This window comes from Cheilinus undulatus, linkage group 7 (genome assembly GCF_018320785.1).
Source record: "Cheilinus undulatus linkage group 7, ASM1832078v1, whole genome shotgun sequence".
Classification (NCBI taxonomy): domain Eukaryota; kingdom Metazoa; phylum Chordata; class Actinopteri; order Labriformes; family Labridae; genus Cheilinus; species Cheilinus undulatus.
In genome coordinates, this window is record NC_054871.1 from 10,173,636 (window position 1) to 10,191,562 (window position 17,927).

Below are 17,927 nucleotides of genomic sequence, written 5' to 3' on the forward strand. Positions count from 1 at the left end.
ACAGTATGTGTCTTAGTCCTTTTATGGTGGGAACAGAACTGGCACCTCTTCCTCACCCCAGCTGGGCAAGGAAGAGGTGCTGTTATCTGCAGCACCTTTATAACCTCTGAGTAGCCACACTCACAAGGTGGCGATATTGTTATATTTCAGTCAAGGGAGTCCATTCCTACATTTCTCAACACTCTCATCTATAGGGCCACTTGTTTGTTTCAGAGCCAGTCACAGGCAGTGCACTCTGTTGGTAAAGACCACATCTTGTCTTGTTTATGTGCTACTGATCAATCTTAGACAGAAACAAAGCATTCACACATTTTTGTGGCATGAAACTGACTTTGTGACTGGGATTTCAACTGTCAGGTCATACTGACCCAAAGACAATATTTGGGTGTACTTCCTAAAGTAGGGGTCAATCTGGGAGAAGTAATCAAATTTCAAGTTAAAAAATATCGCTAAGGGGATTTTTCTCTGGTGTTTAACACAGTGGCGGGTCATTTTGACCCAAGGACAACAGAAGGGTGAATTTTAATGGTAAAAATAGCTGCAACCTAACTTCCAAATATCTGTGATTAATTACCCTTGAATGGTTGATTCATTCCACCTCAGACTCTCTTACTAGCATGTGTTTCTGGGAGAGAATTTAAGCAAACAGGCTGACCACGTCAATCACTATCACTGACACTGACATTCTTGACAGAAATTGCCCAAAAACATGTCAATGATGGATCTGTGATTAGGGCTAATTTTCCCTCTGCTTATGGGTGCACCTGATTTTGTTCAGCCTCACTCTTGTTAACTAAATTGGGGCCAATTTTCAGCCAAATATGGGAGTTGTGTGAGAAATAATTTGACGCCAATCCAGAACATGTAGAGCCCCTGATTTTCTCCACTTTAGCAAACATCCTTCACCCACTCCTCTGGCGAAAACTCTGCATTTTAGAGACAATGTTTCAGCTCTTGTCTGTTTGTCTTTGTTGGATCCACTGACCTGTAGACACTTTATTACTCTCATCATTAATCAGGATTATACTGAATATCTCATTACACGAGAAGACTTGCCAGTGAAGGAGAGAGAGAATCCATCAGTTTGTGCTTCTCTGCTGGCCTCAGGAATGTCTTTTTGGAGCGAGCGGACTAAAATCTGCTGGAGGCTTTTCCTACAACTTGGCTCACTCACTGCAAGACATGATCTTTGCATTTATCTGGAATAATTTCCCTTTCATTAGTACAACCCACATACTTTTGATTTTAGTATCTATGTGTTCACATACACACTCACTGTCCTGAAAAACGAGGCCAAACACCTTGCCAAGCACTAGCTGTTGTGTTTTTTCCTTTTATAAAAACATGGATAATCATCTTGGCTTATTGTTTGTTTGTGCACTTATATGCATTCCGTATTGCATATATGAGTGAAACCACAACCACAGTTTCCTTTTATGTGGGTTATTTTATTAATGCTGGATGTGTCAGTTCATGGTTCAGGTCTTGAAGATAGATATTAGAGGGGAGGGGAAGGCACCAGGTCGGTTAAGGGAAACGTGAAGGGGATGAGGTTGCCCCAGATTGCTGATTTATGACCAGTCTGGCAGGTCCTCTGCTTAATGATATGTTTCAGGAACAGATCTGGACAATAACATTGATTGAGAAATGACATCAGGCACATTCAAGTCAAGCTTTCCAGTCCACATTTAAACTTTTCATGTTTTCCTTGAAACACATTAATAAATCATGAGACTTTGGTGACAAACAACTCAAGTTTTTCTGATGCATAGCATTTTTTGTTATAAATTCGACAAGGAGGCAGCACATCAACACTTAAACACCAGATAATGGCAGTGGTAAATGTCTAATACAAACAAACCAAAAGCTCCTCATGTTTCTCCTTGTTCTCCATTTGCATGTTGAGTTTAGTTTTTTGTCTAGAGGGCCTGAGACTGAAGCCAAAACAGCAGTGAAGAGCAGCTTCATCCCCAGAGAGAGTGGAGGTATCCTGTTGCTGAGGACGGTGGGGTTAGAGGCAGTGTGGCAGAGGAATCATGTGATCACAGTGGGGCCAGAGCGTCCAGTTCTCTCGTGGAGCTGAGAGACCTTCAGGGCAATATCAACCAGAGGGGCTAGCATCACCTGCACAAAGAGATCAGAACATACAGAGTGACTTCATGTGTAAGTCCAGCTGTTATCATAAGGTATGAATTTTCCTATTCCTGCTGTTTCCTGCAGAGGTTAACACGTTTGACCACTTGTACTTGGCTAGCATGGCTATGCAAAAAGACTAAAAACTATTGAAGATTTTACAGCTTTGTTCAGGCTGTTGATGACAAAACCCAACTATTGCCTGAGTCAAAAGATGGTGCTTTTTGTGCTGGCTGGACTCACAACCTCAGTTTTAGAGGGCTTCTCACTAGTGCTTATTCCTGCTAGACTACAGAAGTTAACTTGTGACCATATGTTCTACTTTGAACAGCTATGTGTGCTTGATATATTCTTTTATTTAAAGAACTATCACCTCAAAAACATGAAAGAAAAAAAAAGTCAGAGAATCCTGTCTGAGGCTGAGAAACTTTACCCCTGAAAGGACAATTCTGACAGGTTTCTCGACTGCCATTGTTACTGACAAAATTGGTATTATTTCCACCAGTTCAGGATAAACAAAGAAGAAAAATATTAAACAGTTACACCAAATCCTCACTGTGTTCCAACATGGTTATGAGCAAGAAAGCACCATCGACCTCTTAAAGTTCCCACCTTCATTATTGATTCTACCTTTATGAAAATATGATGTTATTTCTGACAGATGTACTTTTACATCACTCTTGCAGCCGTAACAACTCCAACCTTTACCTCTGCAAAGTCATATTTGGATATATAAGGCAATACTGTCTGGTCTCTGAGGAGAGTAAGGGCCTATGCGCCCAGCTGGCGTTTTTCCTATAGTCCTGAGCACTGTAACACCTTTGGATATATGAAACAGTCTATCTGGGGTGCCAGGTTAGGCACTGCTTGCATGAAGACAGAAAGCATAATTGCTCAAAGCTGACAGATATATTTTGGAGGCAGCACTAGCTCAGTCTGGAAGGACTTGGGCTGGGAATCGGAGGGTCACCAGTTCAAGTCCCAGTCAGACCATATCTGGTAGCTGGAGAGGTGCCAGGACACTTACTGAGCACTGCTGAAGTGCCCTTGAGCAAGGCACTGAACCCCCAAGAGCTCACGACAGCAAGCCCATCACTCTGACATCTCTCCATGTAGTCTCCATTAGTCCTAGGGATCCTGTTTGTGCATGTGTATTTGCATATAATTCAGCCTGTGTTTGTGTAGCATGTATAACAATAGAGTGTAAATTGTGAATTTCCCTTCAAGGGATTAATAAAGTATGACTTATCTAGCTTTTAGGCCAAATCTTATAAGGTCCAGTATAATCTATGTTTTTTGGTATTCATTCATTGTTTATTTAGATTTATGATTTTTAATTATTTATGGCTTCAAACAGCAATTCTCTCATCACTGACTTGTCTGTATGCTGTTATTGACTTTATTTTTTGTTTTTACTACAACGTTGTAAACATAATTGCCCTTCTTGGATAAATAAAGTTCTTAAATAAATCAAAAAAATTTAATGTCAGAACCTATAATTGAATCTGAATATGAAAAACACCATTTATGGGCACGGGCCCTTTCCAGCCCATGTTAAGTTTATTAAATCACTGATGAACATGTCATTTTGACTATCAACTGCAAAGCAATCAAATATTTAAGTTCAAGTTATTTCCAGGCATAAAACTGAAAAGTTTCTCCCCTTAGTAAACTAATATATGGATAGATGAGGAAGAGAGGCTTCTGCGCTGATATTTTTTTCATCCTGCATATAGACTGATCTGGTGGGAGATAATGCTGCATTAAGAAGACTGTTCAACAGCAACAGCTCAGACTCTGCTCCTGAGCTTCAACACAGGATTTCACACAGAGTGTGTGTGTGTGTGTATATATATATCTTTTTTTAATGCCTCATCTTCACTCTTACACTGATTGCACTTAATTACTATAGCAGTGTTCCCTTCCCTGGATCTGTGTAACAAAGATATAACCCACAAATAGTAAGGTATTGAGCCTTTTGATTATGCTTGTCAGGTTGTTTCATTGCTAGGCTTAGCTAAATAGCTGCATGCATATGAAAGATTTTAATTGTTACTTTAAGCAGAACTCTAAGTGAGTTTGATCTAGGAGCACATGTCAGCTACCCAAGACCAACAAGAAAATTCAATAGCTTTCCACAAGCTCTTTCTTTAAATTTTATAGATTACAGTAAAAGACTTTCAAAAAAGTGACCATGTTTCACACACTAAATCAGATGGAAAATGAGCAGAATATTCAGGATACAGAGAACAACTGCTGTTGGCAGAATTGTGAAATGTCTGCTGGAAAGTGCTTCCTTTTCCTTCAAACATGGCTATAAATCTTTAGTGAGCGCTCCTTGCATGTAAATCAAACCCACCTAAATCCAGCCAACTGAACCATTAACCCACCGGTCATTTATCTGTCAAGTTAGTATTGAGAGGCAATGTGTTTCTGCTTATCTGTTCATTCACAGAGTGTAAGCACTAAAGAGAAAATAGGCCTGAATCAAACTGTGATTCACTTCTCTTTTTTTTTTTATCATGTCTCACTCTCTTGTTCTTCATCACCTCTCTGTCTGCAGCCGTCCAGGACAACTTTATGAAGTGTCCTGTTGGAGCTCACACTTTATTTTTCCCCTGTGCTTTACTTTCCTCTGTCATGCTGGCCCTGATAAGCTGCTATAACTCAAGACTTTGCCAAACGTCGCCATCATTTTAAAACAAGTTCCATCCGGTGAGATCTGGCTGTAGTGCAGATCATTCTGAGAAAATGTCTGACCTTGTGGTGTCAGACAGTATTAATATCTTTATTTTTCTGTCCTTTTCTGAGGTTTTTCATCCTGCAAATATTTCAAAGTTTAGGAAAACCTAGCCCCAGTTCTATGAGTATTTATTTTTCTAACTGATGACTTTGTGTCAAACATCTCTTTCACTTATTCCAGTTGTATGAGATGCTCCTGACCTGTGGGTCTTGGTAGATCTTCTGGAGATCCTTCTCATAGCTGTCAATGTAGAGCCTGATTGTTGCCCCCGCGCTGCCAGTACCGCTGAGACGGAAAATAATCCGAGAACCATCAGAAAAGATGATCCTCAAACCCTGAGGCAGAGAGACAGACAAAAAGAGAGAGATGAAGGTAGATGAAAACATGGATAAGAACACGTGGATGTAGATTAACTTTGTTTTTCATTGCTGTCTACTGAATGTTTTTCTTATGTTTGACTTAAGTTGATACAATCACACAGTTTGAAAAGTGGTAAGACTGCCTCAGAATATTAAGGAGTAATATTTACATGTATGTTAACTAAACTTATTATTTGATAGCACATATTATAAATGCATTGTACAGGATACAGCCATGATTTGAAAAAATACCCTCTTTTCTTTCATTTCAACCATTAGAATACATTTTCCTGTGTTTACAGTGTTTTGGCTTTTTATATTTTAGTGTTTTTAACAATTCACTTCTTGGAAGAATCTTCCAATGATTCATTGCTTAAAGATCTTTACAAACTATGTTAAAAGGTTATGTAGGTTGATAAAGAAAATGTTAAAATTTTTCACCAGTGTCATAAAAACAAAACCATGACTTGAATTTAAACGGACAAAAAGGCTACTTTACCCACCGGATATTTGTACTAAATAAATACTCCTGCCAACTAATTCTCTGTAGGAATCTTTTTAGTGCATATTTTTACACGGAATGTTTAAAAAGGTTGAAATGTCTGAAAATCATCTTATGAAGTGTAAAATGAGGCATTTTCAACAGAAGCACTGAATGAGCAGATGTGAATACCAGCAAAAAAATCTAAAAGATACATTCAGCCAACTGTGAAGAGATTTCTGAATGCCTCTTTGTGTGGTCTGATGAGAATATTTTGACATTTTGATTTAAAAAATTAAACAAAGAGGTACTCATGTGGACAGCTGAGCAGGCATTAAGGATGTTATAAGATCACTGACTGTGTATTTGGAGAAATGCCCGTTAAGTTTGCTTTTCAAACGTGTCTCTGTTTGTAAGCAACCGTGAGTTGGATTACTTATTTTAAAGGTCACATATTTTACCCTTAAAAGGCAAGTTTAAATTGGTGTCAGAGGTCCCCAAAACACACCTGTGAAGTTTGCTGCTGGAAAAAACACTCCAGTATTGGATTTTTGCATGTCTAAAAACCCCTTTGTTTCAGACCTGCTCAGAATGAACTGTTTCTGTGTCTGTGGCTTTAAACATTTCTGAGCTGTCTGACTCCGCCCCTGACCCCTCCCCTTTCAGGACATGGATGTGGCTCTCCTGATCCTCTTCTCAGCTGGCAGCTGAGAAGAGGATCAGGAGAGGAAGGCAGACTTTCTTCCAAGCAGGGAGGGCCAATTGGGAGTGGTGCTAACTCCCTACATGATATCATGAGGAAAAAATCCGAGGATAGCTTGTTTCAGCACACACTTTCTGAAAGGGGGGGGGGGGGGGGGTCTGATTCCTGGTGGGAATTATGGCAGGTCAGGGGCAGGGGCTTTTGTTTGAAAAGCCTGATAAAGTGTATTTTACATATGTGGCATTTAACATGTTCACTGACATTTGTGTCAAAGTAGGCTAATAGTGTTTTTTTCCTTCACATTCAGTTACTTTGGATAGAGATCTATCTGTCTATAAAGGAATTTTATGTCTTAATATCTTTAATTATAAAATCTTCCCCCTGCTTATGACCTCTGCTGATCTTATGACCTGTTGGTTTTTAGCTTTTAACTTGCTAATGCTTTCCTTCGTAGCACTGATTTTTGAAAAGAAATAAAGGTTAATATTACAAATATAATATAAAATATATCATTTTATTGCTTCTAAATACACCTGGAATGTAATTATTAATCAAAATGCATAGTAGTCTAATGTCAAAAGCAGCACTACCTCTGTCCAGTATAGTCAGTTACAGGTCTGCTAAAGGTCTACACTTGCACATGCACATCAATAATGTAAACTCTAAAGACTGTCAACTCTGGAATTCCTTATCAACTAAAATGAAACTAATCACAGATTTAAAATCTTTTACAATAAAGGTCAAGTGCTGGCTGAAAGTGAACCAGAGCGGTACACATTTTCCACACATTTGCTTGTCATTTTTTAAACTTACTATTTGAACTGGTCTATAGAATGCCTGTATTGTAATGCCATTTTATGCTGTTAAATGCTGTACATTTTATGAACTGTTACTCAAGGACTCAATAAGGGATAAGAGTTAGAAATAAGCAATCGCTTTGACTCTCTGTGCAGCACATCAGCTTCATGTGCTGTAATCAAACCATGTTAAACTGCATCTTCCTTATCAAATAATATAAATTCAGTTCAGTTCAATGTTAACATTCTTATTCTTAAACTATCAGTACCATTGTCACTGTTATTGTAACAGTAAACATTTTCATGGTTCTATTTAAAACCTTGTTTAATGTACTTTTTACTATTATCATTGTAGCGATAAAGTTTATTCTGATTCTGAAGATATAAAATATATACTAACAACACTTAAACCTGCAAAAGCAAAGTAATTGTTAAAAAAGAGAGAGAAAAAAAAGATTGGGATCCAGATTTTCTCAAATGATGGACTACATCCAAAAGCAAAGCTTGAAAATTGAGCGAACAGACTAAAATGTGGGTGGGCTCTGATGTGCAGGCTCTCACCTGGTTTTTGGACACACTTCCATCCACAGGGTCTGTGTAGGCGAAGTTATCAGCGATAGCCACCTCATATGTCTTATCCCCTGAGGAAAACTTCTTTCCTACAAAGGACGGGTCAAACATTGCCGTCTCCAGATCCTTAATCATCTTGTTGGCAGCATCAGAGTCGACCTCTTCATAGTCATACCTGGAAGTCAAGATGAGTCAAGTTAACTCTGACTGGCATTGAGCAAATTTAAGTTTAGGATAGTTGCTTAACTGGTTTAAATTTCCAGTTGGGCTTTATAAAGTCTTTTTAAATACTGCATTTTTCTTAATTTGATACAATGTTCTAGCCACCAGAGAACTGGGACAAGCAGTGTAGATGATGGACAGATGGCTTTAATGGTCACATATAAACTAGTCCACTTGGAAGAGTGCTGCATTTATCTTTGTAACCACTTGGGGGCACCAGAGAACCATTTAAAATAAATAACAGCCCTGAAACATTCCTAGAGGTGTCTACAACTGTGTCAATCAAAAGAAAAGCTGGGATCAAACAAAAGAAAAAAACCTGAAAGACTGTATGACTCAGGCTACAGTTCATACACTTTTTTGAGACTAATTTCTCACCTTGTGAAGAAGTTCCTGCCAAACTTCTGCCAGTGATCCTTCATGATCTCTTCCACACTCTGTTTCCTGGTGGCCAAGATTGACAACCATGCAAGCACCGCCCACAAGCCGTCTTTTTCACGGATATGATCGGAACCTGGTTGGTTGAAAAAGTAGGAAAAGGAAAGGTAAGTAAGCTGAGATTAAGAGGAATGGCTTTCTTTTTTCAGAGTCCCGGCTTCATAAATAGTCCTATGCTGACCTGTGCCAAAGCTCTCCTCTCCACACAGTGAAAGTTTTCCAGCATCCATCAGATTCCCAAAGAACTTCCAGCCGGTTGGAGTCTCATACAGCTGCATCTGAAGAGCTTTAGCCACACTGGAGGAGGCAGACAAACACGATTAACAACATAACATTAAGATCTTGAACAGACAGGAAAAGAAATGTTTGGATTTGGCTGTATAAATTTTACTTGTCCAGGGCTCCACTAGTGGGCATACTGCGGGCCAGTCCTTTCACACCAGTCTTCTGGAAGTAAGGGATGCCGGTGATGTTGGCAGCAATGACGGCCACAGAGTCTGAGGGGTTCACGAAAAAGCCATGTTTACCCAGTACCATGTTACGGTCCTGAAGGAGACATAATGAGGGTCAAACAGACAGAAATATGACATTGCATCGGTACTCTGAGCTGGGGAAAAATATTGAGAATTATAAAATAAAGTTTTCTGTCCACTTTGTTTTAAACCTGATTTTACTGGTGTAGGCAGATGGGAAATTCTCCACTGAAAGATATCTCAAAACCCTAATTTAAGACTTACTTAAACTTGTATATAAGTTTTGTACGTGAATACCTTCCAGTTACAGTCATCTACAGGCTGCTGCTTCACAATACAAATTCAGACAGGAAAAAATAATTTGCTTTTTGTTGTATTTCTCAATACCAGTAGCAGCTACAGTGAGACTGGCAGTTTGGGGTGAACCTTCAGAGTGTTACCTTTCCAAAGAGACTCTGTGCTTGTACTCCATATGGTTCAAACACAGCATTCTATTTAATTTTGGTTTTCCTGGATAGGGGGCTGCACGGCGGTGCAGGGGTTAGCGCTGTTGCCTCACAGCAAGAAGGTCCCTGGTTTGCTTCCCGGTCAGGGCCTTTCCATGTGGAGTTTGCATGTTCTCCCAGTGCATAAGTGGGTTCTTTCCAGGTACTCCGACTTCCTCCCACCACCAATTAGATTAATTGGTGACTCTAAAATTGGCTGTAGGTGTTAATGTGAGCATGCCTGGTTGTCCATCTCTATATGTCAGCCCTGCGATTGACTGTTGACCAGTCCAGGGTGTACCCACTCGCCCAATGACAGCTGGGACAGGCTCCAGGGACCCCCAATGGGATAAGCGGTATAGAAAATGGATGGATGGATGATATTCCAGAATAGGTGTTTTTCACTCATCCTACCTGGAATTCTCACCTTATGCATGCACACTAGGCAATCTGTACCATACCCATGCATGTTTAACCCCCAAAGTTTGTACCATGCTCAGGCACATTACACTTTCTCGTCCCTGTCATTGATGGAAGAGATGGGCTTTGAGCAAGGCGCGAGTGATAATGCACAAGCACAAGTGTGCACCATGACGTTTAATTACTACGACCTTTCCTCTTTATTATCCTTGCAGTGTTGGAGAGCCATATCTGACCAAAATGACCTAAAATAAGTCACAAAGTGAGTAAAGCTGTGTCATGTTGTCTGTGTATTTCTGCTCAAAGCATGTGTCCTGTAAATTATGCGTGTCATATGGTAACGTGATGACGCATCTACACCAAGGCTCAGTTAGGCTTAGAGGGATAATACTGCATGGCGGCAGGGGACTGGGGGGTTTGTTTTGCTCAAAACTGCCTGACCATCTGTTGTATTGTTACGTGTATATATTTTTCAACTAATGTACAGTTCATGTCGCTGTCTGGTCTCTGCAATAGACCATAAAAATATTGGATGAAGCCATTTAGTTACTAAAGGGGGCTTTGGAAGCAGCTGAAATTTGTCTATGTCTATACCCTGACAGATTTGCATGTATATGCTGATTACTGTGCACTTTACCTGTTTGAATAATTAAATTAAATTATAAAATTGATTTATGCAGATTTTTCTCATCATATTACTCACCGTTTTCTTTTTTTGTCATACTTTAGCCTCTTAATTTCAGTAGTTATGAGAAATGTTAGAGGGGCAAAGCTAGACAAACCCAGTTAATTGAAACCATACACTGCTCTCATCAAATGCTCAGCCAAAGTGAAAATTAGTTCAATTCAGCCACTTTCCAAGACCAAGTCCATTACTTTAGTTGTAACTCTGGTCTATTAAGTTGAATTTAAGAGTTCAACTCAATAAAATAAAAATTATTAGATTTATTTTATATGAGCTGGCATCATCAGTGTGATTTCAGTTCAAGACCTTCACCTCCTCCCAAAGCCAGACTTCAGCTGAGCCCTGCAGGCTCTTTATTGCTCTGTTTTACAACTCAAACGTATTGCAATGATGTCATCAGCAAATGTCCAACGTTATGCTACAGGAGACAAACACCTTTAACCTGACACAGCGCAAATCAGAGGCATGAGATATATTTCACATCTGAGCAACAGCCCATAAATGTTGTTTGAGAAGAGCAGAACCTTTTAAAAAAGAACTCTGAGGCTGGTTGGAGGATTGTTCTATCTGTCACATTCATTACAGGACAATCAGAACAACATAACACATGACGTAGTGGGCCTGCACTGACTGGGGAGTAAACAACATAATGTGAGCTTCACAGGTAGCTGCTGTCTTGTTAATACTGGATTCTCCACCATCAATGGACAAACATCTTTTCCATCCATCAGAACTTTCAGTGTGGTTCTTTGCTCTTCTTTTTATGAAGAAATGTTGTCCAGCTCTGATAATACAACTGCTCCACGCTTTTCTCTCCTACTACAGGCTTGCAGTACAACTAAATCACAACAGTAGTTACTGGCTCTTTTTCCTCAAAAGATGCGGATTGGTCAACTCACTGACCAGTTCTCTGACAAGGAGCAAGGGTATCAGCTTGAAGCTCTGCAGGATGGAAGACATGGAATCTGGCCAATACACTGGTTTGCAAAACCCTTAACTGTCTGTTGCAAAAACATTAAAACAATTAAGTACCTTATTCTAGATCAGTTTAAGGAAGATCACTTTAAAAATAACCAACCAATTCTTTAAGCCCGTTATTGGTAATGATGTCATATGGTGGTGGTTTCTGGTACTTTGGCTTTTCTATTTTAAAAAGTTATGTAAAACTCCTTTGTTAGAGGGTTTTGAAGGATTAAATAACTGTAGACTCCTCCCTTTAGTAAAGAAAGAAAAGTTAACTTACACCATCACCATCAAAGGCAGCTCCAAAGTCATACTCTCCACCTTTCATGGCGTTGACCAGGTCAGCAGCATAGGTCAAATTGGGGTCAGGATGGTGTCCTCCAAAGTCCTCCTTAGGGACACAGTTCACTGCAGAGTTAGCTGGAGATCCAAGCTCTTCACAGACAATCTTCTTCACATAAGGACCGACCACTGGAAGGGGAGAGAGTCTTTAAGGATGGCATTTAATTCAAATAGTCAATATTTGGATATTGTCTGATAAAGGGACTTAGTTTTGGCCCTCTGTATTGTATCTTTTCTGCCTAACACTAACATTTAAAATGATCATGTTCTCTTTCCTACCTCCGTGCATGGCATCCAGGCGGACATTAATGTGGTTGGGACCAGAGAGAAGCTCTTTCAGTGCAGCAAAGTCAAAGATGCCCCTTAGCATCTCAGCGTAGGCCTCCACAGAGTCAACAATCTCCACTGAAGCACAACAAGAGGAAATAAAGCTCAGTTTACAAACTGGAAGACATATCAACATAAAGAATTGTGCAGCAACTACATTTCTACACACAGTTGTGATTTTTGAGTATTTTTTAAGTCGAAGACTGTGTTGATTTGTTTGTTTGCATGATAATATTTGTGTTAGGAGTAGCAGAGAAGCTGTCTGTCTACAAGATAATCCACCACATTTAAGGGTCACTTGTCTTCACTTTCATCCCTGACAGCAAGAAAACCAATCATACATCGTGTCTCTTTTGAGGGAACAAGAATTTCCTGGGTAATCTACCTGTGAAGGGTTTGAAAGTTTCCACCTCAAAGGTCTGTTTTCCGATTTTGGACAGATCCACTTTCAGATCCGGACAGATGTGATACTCCTGCAGGCCTTTGCTGATCTCAAATATTTTGTTTGTGATGCCCTCTGGAGCAGGACCTGGAGGCAAGGAAGAGGCGTGGTGAGATACTGACAGATACAAGGAGTTGTAAGTACAGATGTTGATGTGACAGAAACAGCAATCAGGCAGAGTCTTCAGTCAAGTGTGTAAATATGACAACTAGGTCCATCTTCACCAGAATGATACAGATTTTGAAATCCTTTTCTTTTTGTCAATGTTTTGTGATTGAATTAAAACCTCTAATAGCAGCTTCACAACAATATGATAAATATAACAGTCAGCATGTAGCATGGGACCAAACCATGACCCTGTCAAAACTCAACTCCAACAGCCTCAGATAATAGATTTCAAATAAACCCATTAAGACCGCTAACACACAATAATTTTTGGCTGTCATGATTACTTGAATAACCTAATAAATGACAAAACTAATTATCTTTAGTTTATTATTAACAGACTCATTACTTTATGTGGACAAAGTCCTCTGAGTTTGATTTTAATGACTGATGTCATTTTTATCTTCACTGGTACGCCCAAAACACTAAGAATGTATACCATACACAGCAATTAAACATAACTTTATGACCATCTGTGCAATCCAATACAACAGTATGACCATTAATTCTACAGTTACTAAGCTGTATACATTTTCAGTTTTTGCTGACGTGGTCAGAAAAGTAACAATTTTATTTTACATGCATTACTGAGGTTGTAGTCGGTGGTGGTGTGCAGGGGAGCTAATTGAGAGGTGTTTCTAATATTTCGGGATAACATTTTGAACACATTTTAATTATAATACAAAACTCAATTTCATTAAAGTTAGGACATTTTATTTATATTCTAAACAAATAGAGTGCATTGATTTGCAAATCTCTTTTATACACATATTCTGAATTTGATGCTTGCAACACATTCCAAAAATGTTAGTACAAGAGCATGTTTACCACATTGTTACATCACCTTTTCTTCTAACAACACTCTGGGGAATGAGGACACTAACTGATGAAGAAATACAAGTAGAATATTTTCTCAGTCTTGCTTGATGTACTTCTTAAAGTGTTCGATGGTGCAGGGTTTCTTTTGATGTATTTTGCACTCCATAATGCACATTACACTTTAAGTAGGAGACATGCATGCCAGTTTAGCACCCACACTCTTGTACTGTGAAGCCACAGTGTTGTAACTCATGCAGAATGTGACATACCATTTTCTTACTGAAATAAGCAGGAACATTCCTGAAAAAATGTATGGATGGAAGCATGTGCTGGTCCAAAATTTCTCAGTATTAATGGTGCCTTCAAAGATGTGCAAGTTACCCATTAAATGGGCACTAATACACCCCCACACCATCACAGATGCTGGCTTTTGAACTTTACCTTGATGGCAATCTGGATGGTCTTTTTCCTCGGAGCTCAGAGGACTCAAAAGACGTTATTTCCAAAACCGTTTGAAATGCTGACTCTTCAGACCACAGCACATTTCACCCTTTAGGTCAGTTTATCTCAGATGAGCACAGGCCCAGAGAAATTGGTGCTTCTGGATGTTGTTGATATATGGCTTTCACTTTGCATGGTAGAGTCTTAACTTACATTTGTAGATGCAGCAACATAACATATTAGCTGACAATGGATTTCCCGAATGTTCCTGAGCCCACACTGTGATATCCATCACATAATGACGCAGATTTCAATGCAGAGCCACAATGCAGAGTGACGGGTCAAAGATCACAGGCATTTAATGTTGTTTTTCCAGTCTTGCCCCTTAGAAGCAGCGATTTTTCCAGATTCTCTGAATCTTTCCATGATATTATTGAATGTAAATGTTGGAAATCTCTAAACTCCTTGTAATTGATTTACTCATGCATCCTTTTAACAGAGTGGATAACGTTATGCCATCATTGATTATGAATGACTGAGCCTTTCAGGAGTGTTCGGTTAATACTTACTTATGGCACTATCACCTGTTATCACCAATTAACCTACTTACCTGTGGAATGTCCCTTGATTTTTTTGAGCATTCCACAACTTTTCCAGTCATTTCAAACTCCTGTCCATACTTTTTTAGAACATGCTGCAAGCATCAAATTTAGAACGTGTGCTGGATTTAACTGAATATAGGTCGAAAAGGATTTGCATATAATTTCTGTTTTTATTTACATATTATACTTAGTCCTAATTTTTTGGAATTGGGGTTGCACATTCCATCTTAATCATAACCTTTAGATATAAAGATGAATTATCCCCTTTGTGACCATATTAAAAACTGAAAGGAAATGTTTGGTTAAAGTAGAATTCATGGTAGTGCAGTTGTATTAGATTGCATTAGATTCTATAGAATGACTGACTGATGGGTGTATATTGCAGGACAAAAATGTTGTATTGTTTTACTATTTTAAAACTCTGATTGCATGTTTTGTTCCTGATATCCAGCCAGAGTTCACCTTTATGATAGCATTACAATAATAATCTGAATAATCCCCATTTTTGTATCCCAAAGTATCACAGTTTTCAGCAACACATACTCAAGGTCTTACCAAAGTCAAAACTAAATCTGGATTACTACACCTAATCCTATTTTAGACACTTTACTTTCCTTTTAGAATCGAATTTTCACAATTTGATCAAATTCAACAACAATAATCTAATTAGATTACTTTACACAGTTAAATGCACTCACCTCCACTGGAGATGTTATATTTGATACCAAAGTCTCCGTTGGGGCCTCCAGGGTTGTGACTGGCTGTGAGGATGATGCCGCCCACTGCCTTTATCTTGCGGATCACACAGGAGACTGCCGGGGTGGACATGATGCCATTCTGACCAATAACCAGATTACCAATCTGAAAAAGGACATAAATATACAAGAGCATTCAGACTAATGAACACATGCACTCACAGTATGTACAGGCAAGCTGAGTTACAGGGAATGTCTGAGGACAGCATAAAAAGATAAACTAGTTTTGACTTCCTTGATATGTTTGTTGATTTCAGTGCAATAGGTTCCATTTTTGGGCTCTTGAATGACCAGATAAACGTGTTTCATCATTATTACCTTCTGTCCAGTGACTTTGATTGGTTGTTAGCTGGAGTGCAATCATGTAGTAATCACATGTATGAAATCATTAACTATGTTAACCACATTGTTATAAAAAATTGTTTGCTTTGAGTACACATCTGAACAGAGGGCTGCTGTCTGGTGCTCTTCATTGCTTCATTTCTTATAAACAACCACATGAGGAGAAACTGCAGGAGTTATCAGACAGCTCTGTGCAGCTTCATGTCGCAGTAGTTTTGAAGTAGATATTTCAGGGACAGACCGAGTGACCATATCAGGAAAGACAAGGGCACAGACGGAGTCTAAACAGCGACAATAATGTGATGTCCCGAGTGTATGATCGCGCCTTAAGCTTGCATCCATATCCACAACAGTAACGATGATAAAATATGATCGTTCCTTTTGTTTAATTTCAACTAAATCGAAATAGTACTGTTTGTACTGTCCATTCATTCCTGCACAGTCTCATCCATGCTGCACAGACATATGCAGGGCAACGTGACCGGCTGCACGTAGCACGTCACGCCCCCTACTCGACCAAATTTGTTGCAGAAGCATCACAGTGAAGGCAGCCAGTGGCATCTCAACACAGATTATTATGAAACCATGCAAAATTTAAAGGCTGTAATGCTTCCTTTTTACAGCAACTACCAAACTCGTTTGTGGGATTGAGCAAGTAAAGTCTTGTCACTGGTTATAATCTCACGCGGAAGCACGGAGGTTGTTGTTTGGGCCTGGTCAAATCATGTAGTGTTAAATGTCAAAGGTAACCAGTTTGATACCCATTTAGAGGGCAGGCACTTTATCCAAAAGATCACCGCAGACACACAATAAGGTTAATTTATTTTTAACATGAAGTACAGGGTATTAAATCTGCAGTTGGCTTCGTAGGGAATAAGTAAGTTAAGTTTAATCAATAATTATCCTGATGGAATAGGGCAAGTAGAGTACAGATTCAATCCTTGCTCCCATGTAGTTACCCATCATAAACGTAATTCACTTCGACCAAATTAAATCGGTTTGAAGCATCAATATGCGCAAAAATTGGTAGCTAACTGACTTAAAACTCTCATACATGCTAACGTTTTTGTAACCTGTCTGCCAAATTGACGTTAACGTTTTGAATCCATGATGCGCTTACATTACGTAAGCAGGATAACGTTACTTGCATACATCCATTACAAATACTTAAATTTAACAGTTAACCTTTAGCTATCTAGATACACCACAAATCTTCCTAAAGTTTACAAAGGTTTTGTCAAGATTTTTACTTAGCTGGGAAAACACTGATAAGGACTGAGTTATTTTTACGTTAAATTTGGCGTGGAGTGATTCGTAGCTATCAAACCGTGCATTCACGTGACGTCGACGTAATTGAAAAATAGAATATCCCGAAGGGGAAATCGAGTCCAAAAGCCCCCTTTACAACTGGCAGAATCGGGGAAATTTATTTAAACAAACTTAGACAGGATGAGCAACTCGTCTCGCAGAAACATGAGAGTCAAAAGCTTTGCCTTTAGGTCGACAGGTTTGTATTCGCTCTCTCTTTGCAAATTAGCTTTTTCACGTGTTTGTCAGCCGTATCATAGTGTACTGGTACATCCGGTGGTTAGCTAACCAAAGTTGAGATAACTATGTAAGGATAAAATTGATTTTATTTGTCTTTTTCGTTTCATATTCAAACTTCTGCTAAAGAGCAACATGTCAGCGTGAGAACTCCGAGCCTTCGACGAGTACGTGAATGCACCGAACGCAGCTAGCTAGCTAACTCGGCTAACGTTCCACACTCCAGATGATGTAGGCTATGTCCAACGGTGTTTCTCATTCAAACTGACCCCGTTAGCGGCAGCAATCTGGACGATCAGCTGAATAGCGTCTTTCATGAAAAACCTGCCGTCTCCTCCCACCACCACGGTGGCAGCCTGACGCTCGGCAGGCTCAATGACAGAGATAATGCTCTGGATGAAGTTTTCCGCATAGTGCTGGTTCTGTTGAAACACTGTCACCCTCTTCCTCAGACCGCTCGTCCCAGGCTTCTGGTCCGTGTACGGCTTGGTCTTCACTGTCGTTATTTTCACCATTTTTGACACCCAGTGAGCACCTATGGTCACCCTGTGTGATCCGCAGTCTGCAGCAGGCGACTGCAGTGTCAAAGCAGCCGCACGTACACCCCGGTCAACTCCCCCTCCTAGATCCGCCTTCTCGGTTTAAAGGACAAGTACAGACCGTGGGCTTTTACTC

General features: G+C 39.5%; 1 protein-coding gene across 1 annotated transcript; it reads right to left on the bottom strand.

Annotated features, from left to right (window-relative positions):
• Positions 1-1,427: 1,427 nt before the first annotated feature.
• pgm1 (phosphoglucomutase 1) lies at positions 1,428-17,850 on the bottom strand. Its single transcript, XM_041791847.1, has 11 exons — positions 17,522-17,850; positions 15,309-15,471; positions 12,527-12,670; positions 12,094-12,219; positions 11,753-11,943; positions 8,838-8,992; positions 8,628-8,743; positions 8,387-8,522; positions 7,778-7,961; positions 5,077-5,211; positions 1,428-2,124 (listed from the first exon to the last, which is right to left on the bottom strand). Exons 1-11 carry the CDS (start codon positions 17,765-17,767, stop codon positions 2,035-2,037), a joined length of 1,686 nt encoding a protein of 561 aa, XP_041647781.1. The 5' UTR covers positions 17,768-17,850; the 3' UTR covers positions 1,428-2,034.
• Between the last annotated feature and the right edge of the window lie 77 nt (positions 17,851-17,927).

What these genes read in the sequence shown, in the direction of transcription:
- pgm1 (XM_041791847.1), bottom strand. Translation starts at nt 17,767, where the DNA reads ATGGTGAAAATAACGACAGTGAAGACCAAGCCGTACACGGACCAGAAG. An exon ending in AGAGGAGAGCTTTGGCACAG is followed by an intron (nt 8,523 to 8,627) that starts GTCAGCATAGGA and finishes TCAACCAACCAG; the next exon opens with GTTCCGATCATATCCGTGAA. An exon ending in AGATCTACCAAGACCCACAG is followed by an intron (nt 2,125 to 5,076) that starts GTCAGGAGCATC and finishes CTCTTTGTGCAG; the next exon opens with GTGATGCTAGCCCCTCTGGT.